This window comes from Myxine glutinosa, chromosome 4, assembly GCF_964187855.1.
Source record: "Myxine glutinosa chromosome 4, kmMyxGlut1.1, whole genome shotgun sequence".
In the NCBI taxonomy this organism is placed as follows: Eukaryota; Metazoa; Chordata; class Myxini; order Myxiniformes; family Myxinidae; genus Myxine; species Myxine glutinosa.
The window spans coordinates 38,237,086-38,254,171 of NC_136264.1; the positions used below are offsets into that span (position 1 = coordinate 38,237,086).

The following is a 17,086-nucleotide window of genomic DNA, read 5'->3' on the forward strand; positions in this document are numbered from 1 at the left end:
TGTCTCAATGTACTCTGAAATTAAGCATAGAACAAATAAACAATTGGAGATAAAAAAAGAAATCATAGGATCATTTTGTTTAACAAAATTTAATTTAAATTTTTGACTCGGCAAAGTAGCCACCTTTTGCAGATATAACCGCCGAACAAAATCGTGGCATTCTTTCTACAATGGAAATCAAATAGTGTTCGGGAAGTTCTTCACAACACTGTTGCAGAAGTTCCCACAAATGTGTTGCACTTGTAGGTTGCTTTGCTTTCACCCTTCTGTCCAGTTCATCCCAAACCAGCTCGATGGGGTTAAAGTCTGGAGACTGTGCTGGCCATTCCATGATTTGAAGCCTACCGTCTTGTTCTTTTCCTCGAAGGTAGTTTTGACAAGGCCTGGAGGTGTGTTTAGTGTCATTATCTTGCTGTAGGATGAACCCCTGACCAACTAGGCATATACCAGAGGGTATTGCATGGCGCTGCAAAATGCAGTGGTAGCCCTTTTGGTTCAGGGTGCCAGTCACTCTGTGCAAGTCTCTGACTCTGGATCCAGCAAAAGAGCTCCAGACCATCACGCTTCCTCCTCCATGTTTGACAGTTGGTGTCACACTCTGAGGAACCATCCTTTCGCCTACTCGACTGCGTACAAAAACCCTGCGTGATGAACCAAAGATTTCAAATTTTGATTCATCGGTCCATAAGACCTTCTTCCAGTCTTCAGTAATCCACTGGCGGTGCTTCATGGCCCAGGCAAGCCTCTTTTTCTTATTTTGCCATCTTAGCAATGGCTTTCTTACTGCCACTCAACCTGTCAAACCTGCAGCTCGAAGTCTTCTCTTCACAGTTGAAACTGAGACTTGCTTACAAACTCGACCAGTGTTAAGCTGTGCTTGAAGCTGTTGACTCTCAGAAACTTGTCTTCTGATTCTGTTGTGGCTTTGGGTCTGCCAGACCTCTTCCTGTTTCCAATATACTACTTCCTGCAGTGCAATATTGTCCAAATAATGCTTCAGAGGGTGTAATAAGTCTGTTCCAATACTGCTTTTATACAGACAGGGGGTTTGTAATCAAGTAATCAGCAGAGTTTGGGACACCTGTAGGAATTGTTTGCATCAACTTTCAAGGCTTAATTTACTTACATTGCTGCAGAACAGCTGTAAGTTGTTAACCCATTAATTGTTCCCTGAAGAAGGCCTTTTTTTACAATATAACTGTGCAATTTACATTATTTTCCCGTTTTTGCTAACCTAAACTTTTTTTAAACCTCGAGCAGTTTACTGCTTATCTTTGTACCATTTCAGGTTATTCACTGGACATTAAACTGCGTAGATTTCAATAAAAACTGGAAAAATTGAGTTGTTCTAAAACTTTTGACCGGTAGTGTATGTTGACCTGAAATATAATTAATGGGTGGTTGAATTCATTAAGCTGATATGAACATCATATTCCAGTCAATTGGATGAAAATTGAGGATTTTAGAAATTTGAAAAGGTTATTGACCTTTGGCCTATGTTGACCTTTTGGCCGATGTTGACCTCAAAAATAGTTGTTGGTTGAATTCAGTTAGCTGATATGAAGATGCTATTCAAATTTCAAGCCAATCGGATAAAAATTGAGGATTTTAGAAATTCAGACAAATGGTTGCCCTTTGGCCTATATTGACCTTTTGAACTCAAAAATAAATAGGATTCTGTCAGACCAACAGCTCTACCATTTGCTGAAATTTCGTGAGGATTATATTAAAATTGTGACCTGTAGGCAAGTATAAGTGAGTGGACAGAGAAACACACAAACACACACCCAAACTAGAAGGGCACTCAGTAGAGAGCATACCTTCACCTGGTTGGCCATATCACTCAATGGTGAAGAATCACTTAATACATTCTACTAGCCGGATCCGGATCTGGATCTTCACCAAAATTGAATCGATTCTTCCTTGTCACACAATCAACCTGTCCAACAAGTTTCGTCCGAATCCGTCCACAACTTTGAGATATTTTGTTCACAAACAAACAAACAAACAAGAAGACGTCATGCATAGCACGATACTTGCAAAATCCCTCCCACCCCCAAAGTTTTCCATTGATACAGCAAATTGTCCATTTCATGAAGATTAAAATTTACAATCTTGATCAAAGCTCGGGTCAACAGGATGAAAAGTGACGATTTTTCAGATGAAAAATGATGATTTTGGAAGGTTGACCTTGAGTTGACCTTTGACCTTTTGACCTCAAAAATAGTTAGTTTCTCTATTTAGTGACTCAATGTGCAAATGCTGTTCAATTTTCAAGTCAATCAGATGAAAATTGTGGATATTAAAAAATTTGGCCTATGTTGACCTCAAAAATAGATGGTGGTTGAATTCAGTGACCATATATATAAATCCTTTTGGAAGTTCAAGTCAATCAAAAGAAAATTGGTGGTTTTAGAAATTTGGCCTATGTTGACCTTTTGGCCTATGTTGACCTCAAAGATACTTCGTGGTTGAATTCAGTGACCAGATATGCAAGTCCTCTTCAAATTTCAAGTCAATTGGATGAAAATTGAGGATTTTAGAAATTTGGCCTATGTTGACCTTTTGGCCGATGTTGACCTCAAGAATACTTGGTGGTTGAAATCAGTGACCAGATATGCAAGTCCTCTTCAAATTTCAAGCCAATTGGACGAAAATTGAGGATTTTAGAAATTTGGCCTATGTTGACCTTTTGGCCTATGTTGACCTCAAGAATACTTGGTGGTTGAATTCAGTGACCGGATATGCAAGTCCTCTTCAAATTTCAAGTCAATCGGATGAAAATTGAGGATTTTAGAAATTTAGCAAAGTTGGTGACCTTTGGCCTATGTTGACCTTTTGACCTATTGGCCCCAAAAACAATAGGCTTCTTGCTTTTGACGAACTCTACCACTTGGTGAAATTTCGTGAAGATCGGTTGAAAATTGTGACCTGTAGGCCGGTGACAAACAAACAAACAAACGAACAAGAAAACGTCATGCGTAGCACGATACTTGCAAAATACGCCCTCCCCAAAAAGTTTACCATTGATACAGCAAATTGTCCATTTCATGAAGTTTAAAATTTACAATCTTGATCAAAGCTCGGGTCAACAGGATGAAAAGTGACGATTTTTCAGATGAAAAATGATGATTTTGGAAGGTTGACCTTCAGTTGACCTTTGACCTTTTGACCTCAAAAATAGTTAGTTTCCCTATTTAGTGACTCAACGTGCAAATGCTGTTCAGTTTTCAAGTCAATTCGATGAAAATAGAGGATTTTAGAAATTTGGCCTATGTTGACCTTTTGGCCTATGTTGACCTCAAGAATACTTGGTGGTTGAATTCAGTGACGAGATATGCAAGTCGTTTTCAAATTTCAAGTCAATTGGATGAAAATTGAGGATTTTAGAAATTTGGCCTATGTTGACCATTTGGCCTATGTTGACCTCAAGAGTACTTGGTGGTTGAATTCAATGCAAGTCCTCTCCAAATTTCAAGTCAATTGGATGAAAATTTAGGATTTTAGAAATTTGGCCTATGTTGACCATTTGGCCTATGTTGACCTCAAAAATGCTTGGTGGTTGAATTCAGTGACCAGATATGCAGGTGGTCTTCAAATTTCAAGTCAATCGGATGAAAATTGAGGATTTTAGAAATTTGGCCTATGTTGACCATTTGGCCTATGTTGACCTCAAAAATTATTGGTGGTTGAATTCAATGACCAGATATGCAAGTGGTCTTCAAATTTCAAGTCAATCGGATGAAAATTGAGGATTTTAGAAATTTAGCAAAGTTGGTGACCTTTGGCCTATGTTGACCTTTTGACCTATTGACCCCAAAAACAATAGGCTTCTGGCATTTGACCAACTCTACCACTTGGTGAAGTTTGGTGAAGATCGGTTGAAAATTGTGACCTGTAGGCCGGTGACAAACAAACAAACAAACAAACAAGAAAACGTCATGCGTAGCACGATACTTGCAAAATACGCCCTCCTCCAAAAGTTTACCATTGATACAGCAAATTGTCCATTTCATGAAGATTTAAATTTACAATCTTTATCAAAGCTCGGGTCAACAGGATGAAAAGTGACGATTTTAGAAATTTGGCCCATGTTGACCTTTTGGCCTATGTTGACCTCAAGAACACTTGGTGGTTGAAGTCAGTGACCAGATATGCAAGTCCTCTTCAAATTTCAAGTCAATTGGATGAAAATTGAGGATTTTAGAAATTTGGCCTATGTTGACCATTTGGCCTATGTTGACCTCAAAAATACTTGGTCGTTGAATTCAGTGACCAGATATGCAAGTGGTCTTCAAATTTCAAGTCAATTGGATGAAAATTGAGGATTTTAGAAATTTGGCCTCTGTTGACCTTTTGGCCTAAGTTGACCAAGAATACTTGGTGGTTGAATTCAGTGACCAGATATGCAAGTCCCCTTCAAATTTCAAGTCAATTGGATGAAAATTGAGGATTTTAGAAATTTGGCCTATGTTGACCTTTTGGCCTATGTTCACCTAAAATATAATTAGTGGTTGAATTCAGTGACGAGATATGCAAGTCCTTTTCAAATTTCAAGTCAATTGGATGAAATTTGAGGATTTTAGAAATTTGGCCTATGTTGACCATTTGGCCTATGTTGACCTCAAGAATACTTGGTGGTTGAATGCAGTGACCAGATGTGCAAGTCCTCTCCAAATTTCAAGTCAATTGGATGAAAATTGAGGATTTTAGAAATTTGGCCTATGTTGACCATTTGGCCTATGTTGACCTCAAAAATTCTTGGTGGTTGAATTCAATGACCAGATATGCAAGTGGTCTTCAAATTTCAAGTCAATCGGATGAAAATTGAGGATTTTAGAAATTTAGCAAAGTTGGTGACCTTTGGCCTATGTTGACCTTTTGACCTATTGACCCCAACAACAATAGGCTTCTGGCATTTGACCAACTCTACCACTTGGTGAAGTTTGGTGAAGATCGGTTGAAAATTGTGACCTGTAGGCCGGTGACAAACAAACAAACAAGCAAACAAACAAAGACAGACAGAGTCACAAACACAACCGACCAATATACTTGAAAAATTTTCGATTTTGCAAGTAACAAACAAACAGACAGAGAAACAGACAGACAAACAGACAGACAGACAGACAGACAGAACCACAAACACAACCGACCAATATACTTGAAAAATCTTCGATTTTGCAAGTAACAAACAAACAGGGGACAGACAGGGGTAAAAACATAACCTCCATCCACCTTTTGTGGCGGAGGTAACAAATCAGTGATCAACATAGTTGTCAAAAACACATTTTTTTGCCAAGTAACAAATGACCGACAGAGGTGAAAACAGCCTCCACCCACATTCGGTGCCAGAGGTAATTATTACAATCTGTTGAATGCAGTGTGAATTTGCAGATCAATAAAAAAAAAATAGAACCGATAAGCCTCCACCCACATTATTATATCATAATACATACTTTTACCAAGCCTGATATAAATCCTTTCAGCTGTTCTCAAGTATCACATTTTTACCTGACATGACCTCTGACCTTTGACCTGTGATGCAAAAGTCTAATCAGTTGATCTTTTTATCATAATACCTGTACCTACTTTGGTCAACATCTCATCATTGGTTCACAAGTTATCGTGGTAACAGTATCTGTACCTAACATGACCGCTGACCTCTGACCTCGTGACCCCAAAATCGAATCAGTTCATCTTTACCTCATTATAGATACCTGCACCAAGTTGGACCAAGTCCCTTCAGTCGTTCTCAAGTTATCGTGGTAACGAAACGAATGCTATCACGGACGCATGGATGGATGGACAGACGTACGGAGAACCCAAAAACATAATGCCTCTCAAAAAATATATATATAACGAAACAATCAGGCGACTTTGTTGGTGGAGGCATAAAAATTAAAAGAAGTGATAAGTTAAGCAACTTGGAAGTAAAGAGTTGAATGTTGAAGTCGGAGAAGCGAGGCCTCCAGATTGTTAAAAAAAAACTAAAAAACTTTAATGAAGATTTGAAGGAATGATTCACACCTCAGGACGGACTGGGTCTTCAATGCCTACAATGGCAATGCAGGTAAGGTTGCTGACAACGCTCGGTTCATCGTCCAACGATATTGATTCAGGCAGGTCACGGAAGGCAAGGCAAATTGTACGCAGAGAATTTGATGCCATTGGCTCAACAACATGCAACACAATATCTTCACGTTCACGTGAATGAAATGGTCGTGCCACACCACCATCTCCCATAATGTGTGTACACCTGAAAAAAGTCAAAGCACCATAATTAAAGACAAAACAGAGGAAATACAAATGATTCAACCAGATGGTTTGCAAATGTTGAAAAACAATATTAATTAGACAAATAGAAATTTTCAATAACAGCAAAAACAAATTCAAAGGCTCAAGTTTATGAAAAATATATCTTAATATAATTAATGCATATATTGCTATGTATACTGTTGCAGTTTTGGGAAACTACTAAAAAGTAATGGCAACCACCATACAGAATAGTTCTTTCATAGCAGACCATTATTTTAGCCCCTTCCCCTTATTTGGGGTTAGTATGTCATGCGTTGGGGAGGGGAAAGACAGGTCATTTACCAGGCAGATGCACAAATATTGCATCCACAAATTGATTTAAAGTCTTGAAGGACAGAAGACAGACCAAAGACTATAACAACACTCCACCAATCAGGGCCTGAGGAACTTCGGGGGAGTTTGTGGGGCAGGGTAACAGGCTCCACCAATCGGGAGCCAGGACACCCTCCAACACCCTCCCACCACCTCTTGGATTTTAGTGTTTTTCACTCAAAACAATATGGCGGCCGAAACACGTGACCTGTGATGTCATAATTACCATTAAAATATTCTGCAGACCGAGTCCCTCCTATGGTAAAAATTTGCTCTCAATCAGTCCAATTATTGCAGAGAAAATGGTTTTTAGAGGAAAACAGAAAAGAAAATTCCCAAAAAAACATCCTGGATCCAGAATAATATCCTGAGCTTCACCAAAAACTAATCAATTCTTCCTTATCCCAAGTGCAATCATCTCACCAACTTTCATCCAAATCCGTTCAGAACTTTTCCAGATATCTTGTTCACAAACACACCAACACGCACGCACACACGCACACACACGCACACGCACACGCACACGATCGAATGCATTACTCCCTGGTGGGAGTAATAAAGGATTTAAAAAAAGGATAACTCAAAGTAAAATATATCGTTTGAAGTTCGAAATTGACTATGCATATTGAACAATGACTTCAGAGCCCTCAGTTCACAACATCTTCATGTCAGGAAGAAAATAAGAAAAAACAACATAATGCAACAAGAACGGCACTCGGAAGACTACCAGCCAGGCTGAACAGTTTACGTTTTGTATCCCACTGATAGGCCGGATCTGGATCCGGACCTCCAAAATCTAATCAGCTTGTTCTTGTCACCTACCCAACTCATCCACCAGGTTTTGTCCGAATCCATCCACAACTTTTTGAAATATGCTATGTATCGTTTTTTTGGCCCGTCTCTCAATGGTGAAGAACCACTTAAAAAATTAAAACATTCTTGTATCCGGAAACTGATTCGGATCTTCACTAAAATAGAATCGATTGGTCCTTGTCATACACCCAACCTGCCCACCAAGTTTCATCCGAATCAGTTCATAACTTTTCGAGATATAGTTATATATCGTTTTAGCCCTAACTCTCAATGGTGAAGAATCACTTCAAAAATTATAGTATCCAAATCCAGATCTTCACCAAAATCGAATGTTTTTGTCCATGTTACACACACAACATCACCACCAAATTTCGTCTGAATATGTCCACAAGTTTTTGAGATATCCTATTCACAGACAAATAAACAGATAGACAGGGGTGAAAACATAACCTCTGCCCACCTTCAGTGGCAATAAGCGTTTCATCAATTAAAAAATTAAAACAAGTTTTCTTTTTTGTATACAGAGTTAAGGATCGTGGAAGAGCTAGAACACTGAACGGATCAGGATGCAACGTAACAAAAGGAACAGTAGAGATAGGTGGGGATGGGAGAAGGTGAAGGATAAAATAGGGGGAGAATTGGACAAATAATGGGTGCAGGGAGGAGTGGAAGACAGGAAAGGACACATAGGATGGACAAGATGCATACGAAAGGAAATGCTGAGAAAAGAAAAACTGGAAATTTGGAAGGATGGTGTACAGAAGCTTGGGAAGGACAAATCTGAGATGGTAGTGAACAGCTGTCTTGAAGACCTGGAGGGGGGAATGACATTGAAGAGGATGTGGAAGTTGGTTCCACAGATGGATAAAAGAGGAACGACTTATTGGAGGGTGAGCAGTGATCCTGGATTTAGGTAGTTTCAGAAGAAGGGGGTTGATGATGGACCGCGTGCACCCTGCAGGAACCTGGCAGGGACAGAACACAGAAAGAGCAGAGGGTGCAAGACCAGAAAGGAAATCTGCCAAATGGCAGAAATCTGTCACACCTGTATATTGCACGGTTATGGAGAAAGAGTGCATGAAATCACATAGGCATTTCGAAAAAGGGAGAGGGGTACACAAAATAAATCAGTTTACATCAAAAACAAATTGGTATGCGAAAAGCCAGAAAACATTTTTGTGCCAAATCAAGGAAATATTTGGGCCATTAGTCATGAAAACCTGAGCATTGGAAAACTTGCTCTGATATTCAATATCGTTGTTGCTAAAGAATGAAAGGCACATGAAAGGTTTATTAATACACAGGGACTCCACTTTTAACTCGCTTATGTACTTCCAAACCAATGTATTCCCCAAGACCAAGCTCGAATCATTCACTTCTTGAGCAGGATCTCCGATGCTCCCTTGCTGTAAAGGCGATAACCTCCATTAGGCATCCGCACGACGGTGCTCATTGACTTCCGGACAGAATTGAAGGTGAACACCTTGCAGAGGCTTTCTTCAGGAACCTCACTACGTATAGCCTGCAACGCAAAAAAGAAGGCGAGATTTTCATTTATTCAGCGATCAAACAGACATTATCACAAACTTGGGTTGGCTGTAATGCTGCCTCGTTAAGGTTACTGCCACAGTTCTTCTCGAGTAGTATTGCAACAGCTTATATGCACCGATATAAAACAGTGTGTATTTGTGTAATTGTTTGTCCCCCTTCATCAGGACGATTTGAATAGTGCTTTGAAGGCTAATCTTTAAAACGACTATGTGTTCACTACGGTCTATTTTTGAGGATAAAACAAACTCAAAAAACATTTTCCATAAAAGAGTAATTACATCTCTTCTATTGGAATTTGTAGACGGTGACTTGCATACCGGGTCTCAAGGATGGTGTACAGAAGCGATTTTTGTAAATAACAACATATGCAAGATGCAAGGAGGTGAAATTCGATGCACGTGATATGCAACGTGCGTCGAGTAAAAAGTATGTTAATTTACATCCGTAGGATGTCTAATAAATAGAGGATATAAGCACACCTGACGCTAGGCCGAGGCTTCAAAATATGGCACGATTACGAGGCTGCACCGTTGAAACAAAATATCCCAGAACATTAAAAAAAATAGGATCACAAGTATAGATGCATTCAAAGTACACTGCCTCCATGCCAAAGAAATAAATAACACACCCTCCAGCACGCTACATTGGGAGCACCCTGGGTGCCCGGCAATGCCGCAGCACAGGACATGGAGACGGAATTGGGAGGGAGCTGTGTACAACAATTGACTGATTAATTAATTGTGCAATTAAAATAAATAAATAATAATCAGAAAATAATTAATTTCTTAATTGGCTAAAGACATACCGAATCAACCACTGCTTCATCCGAATCTATAACTTTTTGAAAATTAATTACTTAATCAAAAAATGAAATAATAAATCGATTAATTAATCAATCAATAAAACAAAATACACTTTACAGCCAAATCACATGGTCATTGTCATGTCCAAATATCAGCTTCCTAGCTCAAAAGGTGCCTGAGATATTGCCCAGATGAGAAAGGAAATAAATAAGATCACTTCACCACGCGTCACTTCAGATGAACGGGCTTGTTTTAACTGAGAATAATGAATGCACCTGAGTTGCTGAGTTGTCAATATTGACACAAATCATAATACAAACATATTTTGCACAAATGTATTTGTAATATTCGTGATATTTCATTTTATAAGCAATTTAAGTTGAAGATTTAGGTTGAAGGAATAAAAAATATATATTAAAAAGGGAACCCTTTAGCAGTTCAGCATATACACACAGGAGGGGTAGGTGCAGACTGGAAGTTTGGGACGATTTCACAAAAGTTTGAGCGATTAGTTCAGTGACATGACGGGACGGGACAGACACTGCACAGATATATGTACCGTATATTAAATACTTCACCTCACCACCACGTAATCCCAAACAACTCAACACCACACATAATTCAAAAAACCTCACCACAAGATATACGTCACATAATTCAAAACACCTCACCACCACATGCATGCCACATTATCAAAAATACCTCACTGCCACGAAATTACCAACTCCTGCTGTGCAATTCAAAACACCTCATAACACGCCTTATAGAGACAGGCTTGTTTTAATGAGGATAATGACTGTACATGAGTTGCTGTGTTGTCATGATTTACACCAATCATAATACAAATATTTATTTTGCACAAATGTATGTGTAATGTACATGATATTACATTTTTTATCAGCAATTGAAGTTGAACATTTAAGTTTAAAAAAAAAAAATTCAAAAACTTATAAATAAATAAATAAAACTCTTAGGACATACATACGGAAGAGGTAGGGGCATACCAGATGTTTGTTACGACTTCACGAAAGTTTGAATGAGTAGTTCAGTGACATGATGAGACAAGACAGACACTGCACAGATATACACACTAGCGTGGATCAGCTCGTTACGCTCGCCTCACACCACAGGTCACTACAAAGGTGCGGGCTTGTTTTAACTGAGGATAATAATTGTGCAGCACATGAGTTGTCGTGTCGTCATGATTTACACCAATCATATTCCAAGCATTTCTTTTGTACAAATTTATTTGTAGTATTGGTGATATTATTGGTATTAGCCATTGGTGATATTATTGGTATTGGTATTGGTATTAGCCCTGGTGTTGGGCTAGCGGCTAGGGTGCCAGCTTAGGATCCCAGGATCCTCGGTTCGAATCCCGGTCGATTGCTGAATTAACGCCAGGGGGGTTGACTCAGCCTGTCATCCTTCCGAGGTCGGCTAATTGAGTACCAGTTCACTGGTAATTCCCTGCTTGTCGTAAAAGGCGACAAAAAGGGTTGGCGGCAGGAAGGGCATCCGGCCGTAAAACATTGCTTCAAAAAGGGGACCAAAAAACAACAACAACCACGGTCCCCGAAAAAGGCCAACCCCCGCTTTGCGGGGAAAAATGGCCTCTAAATGTGGTTTTTTTTATTGGTGATATTACATTTTTATAACAATTTTAGTTGAAGTTTTAAGTGGAAACTGGATGTCAACAAAATAACGTACTCATTTATCTGGTCAAAATCCCCCCCACAGTCCCACATAGTTCCAAAATAAATTGAATTTGATTCATCCAGCCATTAAGTACGTTTACATTCAACAGCTCATTGTCCAAAGTTCACTCTTTTCTAGTTCACTTTCGAATTTCAACCAGCACTAATATACAGGGTGTTTCAAAAAGATTGATACAACTTCGACTTCCTGCCATTTCTTTGTTTTTTGACCTGTACTGTTTTCCTTTTCGGGGTTTGGTGGAGTTATTGTGGTATTTGTTCCCTGGGATTTCTAGCTCCATAGCTCAACTATGCCATTTACAGTGGAGCAGAAGACAAAAGTGGTGGCTCTGTGGTATGAGACTAAATCAACAACCACAACAACATTTTCTGGGGGACAGAACCACCTGCGGAGATCACTGAGAGGTACCTGAAAGGGCCTAAGGTCACATGCTGCAGCGCCTTCAATGCCAGATGTGGAATGCTAGGACATTACTGGTTTGAGAATGACAACAGCAGGATGGTGACGATCAACAGTGAGTGCTACCGGGCCTTGCTCCAGAAGTTCCATAATGATCGAGCCCAAAAGGTCACCCCAAACCAGCTCAGCATGACCTGGTTTATGCAGGATGCTGCACCCCTGCTTGCAGCTGGTGACACCATCACTTTCATGCAGCAGCTCTTCAGAAACCGCTTCGTTGCCCTGGGTGCCTCTCTGTATACATCAACCGCCCTGCCACACTGGATGATCTGAAGCAGGACGTGTCAGACTACCTGCAGGCAGTGCCACATGAGACCTGCAGGAAAGTTGGACAGAACTTTGGAGTCAGGATCAATGCCTGTCTGAACCGCGGAGTGGCACACATCGATAATGTCAATTACAAGGATTTTGCATAAATGCCAATTTCAGACCTTGGGCTCTCACTAACTCTAGCAGTGACTCACTGCAATAGCAATCAGTGATAGAAAATATCATGTCATAAGCTTTCATGAAATGTTTGGTTCACGTTCCTGAGGTTTCTGTTTCTTTGTAAATAAACGTTTAAAGTTGCATCCCTCTTTTTGAAACACCCTGTATATATACGGACCTGTGTGTGTATATATATATATATATATATATATATATATATCAGGCCCCAACACCTTGACCCCCCCCCCCTCCCCCCCTGCCCAGCTCTACTGGGTCGCCACTGTACAATGGCGGGCATATAGCGGGAAGGATCATTCATTTGACATCTTAAATACCAAATTTCATAATGATCTAATGAGCCTTTCTTGTTCTGTTGCAAATTTTGTGAAGTGATGTCGTGGTCGGGTGATTCCGAGAAGAAAAGGTGGATATGCCGCATCATGGCTATCGCGTTCCGAGTCGCCAGGGATCAGACCCTGGGAACCATATCCCGATCCTGGGTTGCCAAGTACCTGAACAGGTCTGAGGACTTCGTCAAACGCAATTGGAACCATGATCCCTTCGATTGCGAGATGGACAGCCGGCCCGAACAGACAGCACAATGTTTGTCTCAGGAAAGCAGGGATATCATCATTGAATCGCTTGCCAAGGAGAAGAAAAGCATTCGAGGGCTCCAAAAGGAGATTGAACGGGTTCGAGGGAAGAAGAAGAGCTTATCAAGTATCCACAGGTTCCTTCAGTCCATTGGTGCAAAGGCTTTTCACCAAATTCCAGCACCGAAGCTGACGGAGAAGAACGTCGAGGATCGAATGTGGTTTTGTGAGTTTTTGAGCGGGTGGACCTCTGATGATTTTCTTTTCCTGGCCCCTTCTGATGAATTTTTCATTTATGAGGCTCGATGTCCCAACTTCCAGAACGACAGAATTTGGGCTCTTCACAATGATGACATTCCACAAGAACTCAAGATTCGAGAGAAATCGAAGACAGCACGGTGCGTTGGCGTCTTCTTGATGTTCACAGCGAAAAGGCTGATGTGGGTCATCAAAGAGCAAGGACAATCATGGGACGGCAAATACCTCCGAGACGTTGTGCTGACCCGCCATGTTATTCCATTCTTACGGAAACCAGAAAATGTCCTCAGCATCAAGGAGACCACGTTTCTGCACGACCGAGCCCCGTGCATGAGCGCACTGGCGACCCAGAATCTTCTGAAGGCGAACAAGGTCGACTTTTTCGGAAACGATGAGTGGCCGGGAGCATCGCCTGACCTCAACGACTGTGAACATTTGGGGGCGATACTCAAGGACAGAGTTGAACAATGCCTCCAGAACACCAGGGAAGAGCTTCTCACCGCTTTGACTAACGTCCTCGAAGAAATGGAGTTCGATCGTGACTTGTTTGTGTCTCTCTTGGAATCCTACCCCACGCGTTTGGAGGCAGTTCGGTCGGCGGGCGGTGGGCACACCAAATATTGAAGCAAAGCTTTGAAACTGTGCACATGAGATGTCGAATAATAAAGCTTTTTCCCCCTATTCGTGGTTTCTCCCTACCTCTCCTACGTTGGGCTGGGCAGGGGGGTGGCTAAGGTGTTGGGACACCCTGTATATACAGCCCTGTATATATATAGTGTTTTAGGGTTGTAAAGGGTCTAAATGATTTTCGAGGTCTTATAAAGGGTCTAATGTAATTAATACACATGCTAACGTTCTGTACAGTCAAACAGACAAACAGACACAAAAGCAATACCCTCTCCTCTGGTAAGGGCAACTAGAAGGATAGATCGAGCGCTGTGCAACAAGACATGATGAAATTAGTCTTACTATTTGAAGCTGCATTATTTTGACTGCTGTTGGGTGTTCAGACAAAATTGGGGAATTAACCATTCAATAATCTACTTACTAACCCAACTAAGTTTAATCAAACCGTAAATCTCATGCTGTATAAAAACATTGTGTAATGGCGAAACATTTTAACACTTGTCTATTCCACTCAACACTCCAACCCAATTCCCCCTCCAACCACACAATTTCCACCTCCTTCATGCTCGTAACTATCATTGTTATAAAAATAATCTTGCACCATAAACAAACATCATGACCATCCAAAAGTTGCATGAAAGCACAAGCTTGGGCACCCATGCCCCCAAATATTTTTTTCTGGAGATGCCAATAGGGCTGACAGGATGGCCTAGAGGTACACACACATGCCTCTGAGCTGTCTAACCTGGATTTGAATCTCGTCCAGCTATAAACTGTCATCCTGGTGTTTCGCAGACAGTGTGTCCCTCAGATGGACATTAAACTATGGGCGTCCCTTTTGCCAGCATTAATTGGTGGATGTTAAAAATCCTAGTGTCTTTTGTGAAGAGTAGGCGAGCTATTGCTGGCATTGCAACAATGTGCAAGCCTCCACAACAATGTGCAATCACATTATGACATAAATCATTTCTGTAAGTCAGACACAGGAGGAGGCCATTTCGTCAATCATGCTTGTGCCATATATCCACAAATGTGCCGGCAATCCCACCGACTGCAGGTATTGCTAATTATACAAGCAGCAAATTTGGCCTGGCAACTGGTCGACACTGGACACGCCTTTTAAAGATCATCTCTACCAAAAGACCTTCATCATACACTAATGTAACCTAAATTCTGACAGCACAGCTGATCATCCATAACTGAAGGATATAGAGCTTCAACACTCCATGCTGGCACTGCATCTGAACAGCAGTTCATCAGAATAGGCCTAATACTGTCAAGCATTTAACCCAAATGACTACAAAGCTACATGATGAACATATTACCACATGAACTATCCTAACACCGAAAAGTTGAAAGTATTATTTTGCAAAAATGTAGCGTCTATTCGAAATGTTTAAAAAAATTAAGAAATAACTTACTGGCATTAATATTTAAAAGCATAAAACGTTCAATTAATGCATTGATATCCCACATAAATAATGCAGCTCATTGAAGATGGAGAGCAATTGAGGAACAAACCAAATCTTTATACCTGGAGTGATTCCGTGAATCAGGAATTCCACGATACCTGCAGTGGAGACTATTTTTAGCCTCATGCCTTCCATCTGCCCTCCAGGAAGCAACCACTAATTTGTAGTCATAAGTGACTTCAAAGCCAAATAATTACACAATATGCTTGCAGTCGGCCAAAAACAGAGATTTGAAAAATAAATAAAGATTTTTAAAATTACAAAAAAAAAAAAAAGGTAAACGTTATTTCCCAGCCATTTAGGAAAGGAATGCAGGCAGATTGTGTACCTCATAACTGCGACTGAGCTTCTTGACCAAGTCCAACAAGGAACACTCCGTTTTGTTACCAATGTGTCGTGGGAGGCCACCATCTTTTTCTGGTTCCTGCAATGATGGACATGCGGTGTTAAAGAGGGAGATAGCAGGACAGTTTATCTTTTCTTTTTCACTGCATGTTACAAGGCTCATAGAAAAGCTGAATTGACAAAAAGGATAGCTGACAAACCGACAGTAGGACTGAGGGGAGCAAGCAGACAAAAGGCATACAGGCACTTCAACAGGAGTAATGAGGTCAAGGGGAAGTAAGAAGAGAAATCAACAACATATAGACATCAAAGACAAGCAAGGGAGGCAAAATATTACCAAACTATGAAAGGCTCATTGGGCAGTTGAAAGTGTAGAAGAGGACAATCTTATGGTAATTGTTTTTTTGCAATCTACCATATAAAATACAATATCAGTTTGTGTGTTTGTCCAGATGTCTGCCCCCCTTCATAAGGGTAGGTTTTAAAATCCAATCTTTTAACACAAATGTGTGTTCACTATGGACTATTTTTGAGGATAAAACAAACTCGAAAAACATTTTCCATAAAAGGGTAATTATATGTCTTCCATTGGAATTGTAGACGGTGGCTTGCAAACCGAGCCTCAAGGGCGGTGTACAGAAGCGTTTTTTTAAAATAACAATAAATACAAGACACAAGGAGGTGAAATTCACTACATGTGATGTGTAATGCATGCAGAGTAAAACGAGTATTCATTTACGTCTGTTGGACATCTAATAAATAAAGAATATATTAGCACACCTGACAGTAGGCCGAGGCTTCAGACTTTGGCATGTTGACAAGGCTGCACCGTCGAATAAACTGTTCCAACCCATCATTTTTGATGTTTTTTTTTTACTAGTTTGTCAATAAATGTCAAAGATTGAATACATAGGGAGAGGTAAAGTGGGGAACCTTGTGAAGGGGAAAAGAAGTTGCAACTAGAGCGAAGTTGATGGCGCCATCGCAAATCCCCACACTTCCTACTTAGAACAATGTTTGAAAGATGGAAAAAAGTTCCACCAGGAATGACCCAATATCAAATTTTGAATTAAAACATTTTTTCCCCATGTTGACCCCTGTAACCTCAACCCCTTGGGCATGAACCAGGGGGGAGGGGTGGGTCAAATCCAAAAACAAAATCACTACATATGTAATGTGTCTCCAAATGTTGATTGGATATACGTTTCATTTTAAAATGTGCCTGCAATTTTTTTTCAACCATTTGTCGTTATTTGATCTTTTGACCCCACCAAAGGGGACGGAGCCAAAAATGATATGGCTCTTGCAATGTGGTGATCTTAACTACCAATTATGGCGAATTTTTGCCCAACTGTTTGGGACAGACAGATGGAGCCGATTGCAATCCTCC

General features: G+C 40.4%; 1 protein-coding gene across 2 annotated transcripts in view; it reads right to left on the bottom strand.

Moving 5' to 3' along the window:
- The window catches only part of LOC137424589 (plasma membrane calcium-transporting ATPase 2), a 361,066-nt gene that overhangs the window by 85,292 nt on the left and 258,688 nt on the right, over positions 1–17,086 (bottom strand). For both annotated transcript variants that reach the window (XM_068112185.2, XM_068112187.2), the window contains exons 12-14: positions 15,680–15,775; positions 8,817–8,962; positions 6,028–6,256 (exon numbers count right to left, since the gene is read on the bottom strand). In XM_068112185.2, the coding sequence (XP_067968286.2) occupies positions 6,028–6,256; positions 8,817–8,962; positions 15,680–15,775 (471 nt within the window). The remainder of the gene's footprint in view (positions 1–6,027; positions 6,257–8,816; positions 8,963–15,679; positions 15,776–17,086) is intronic.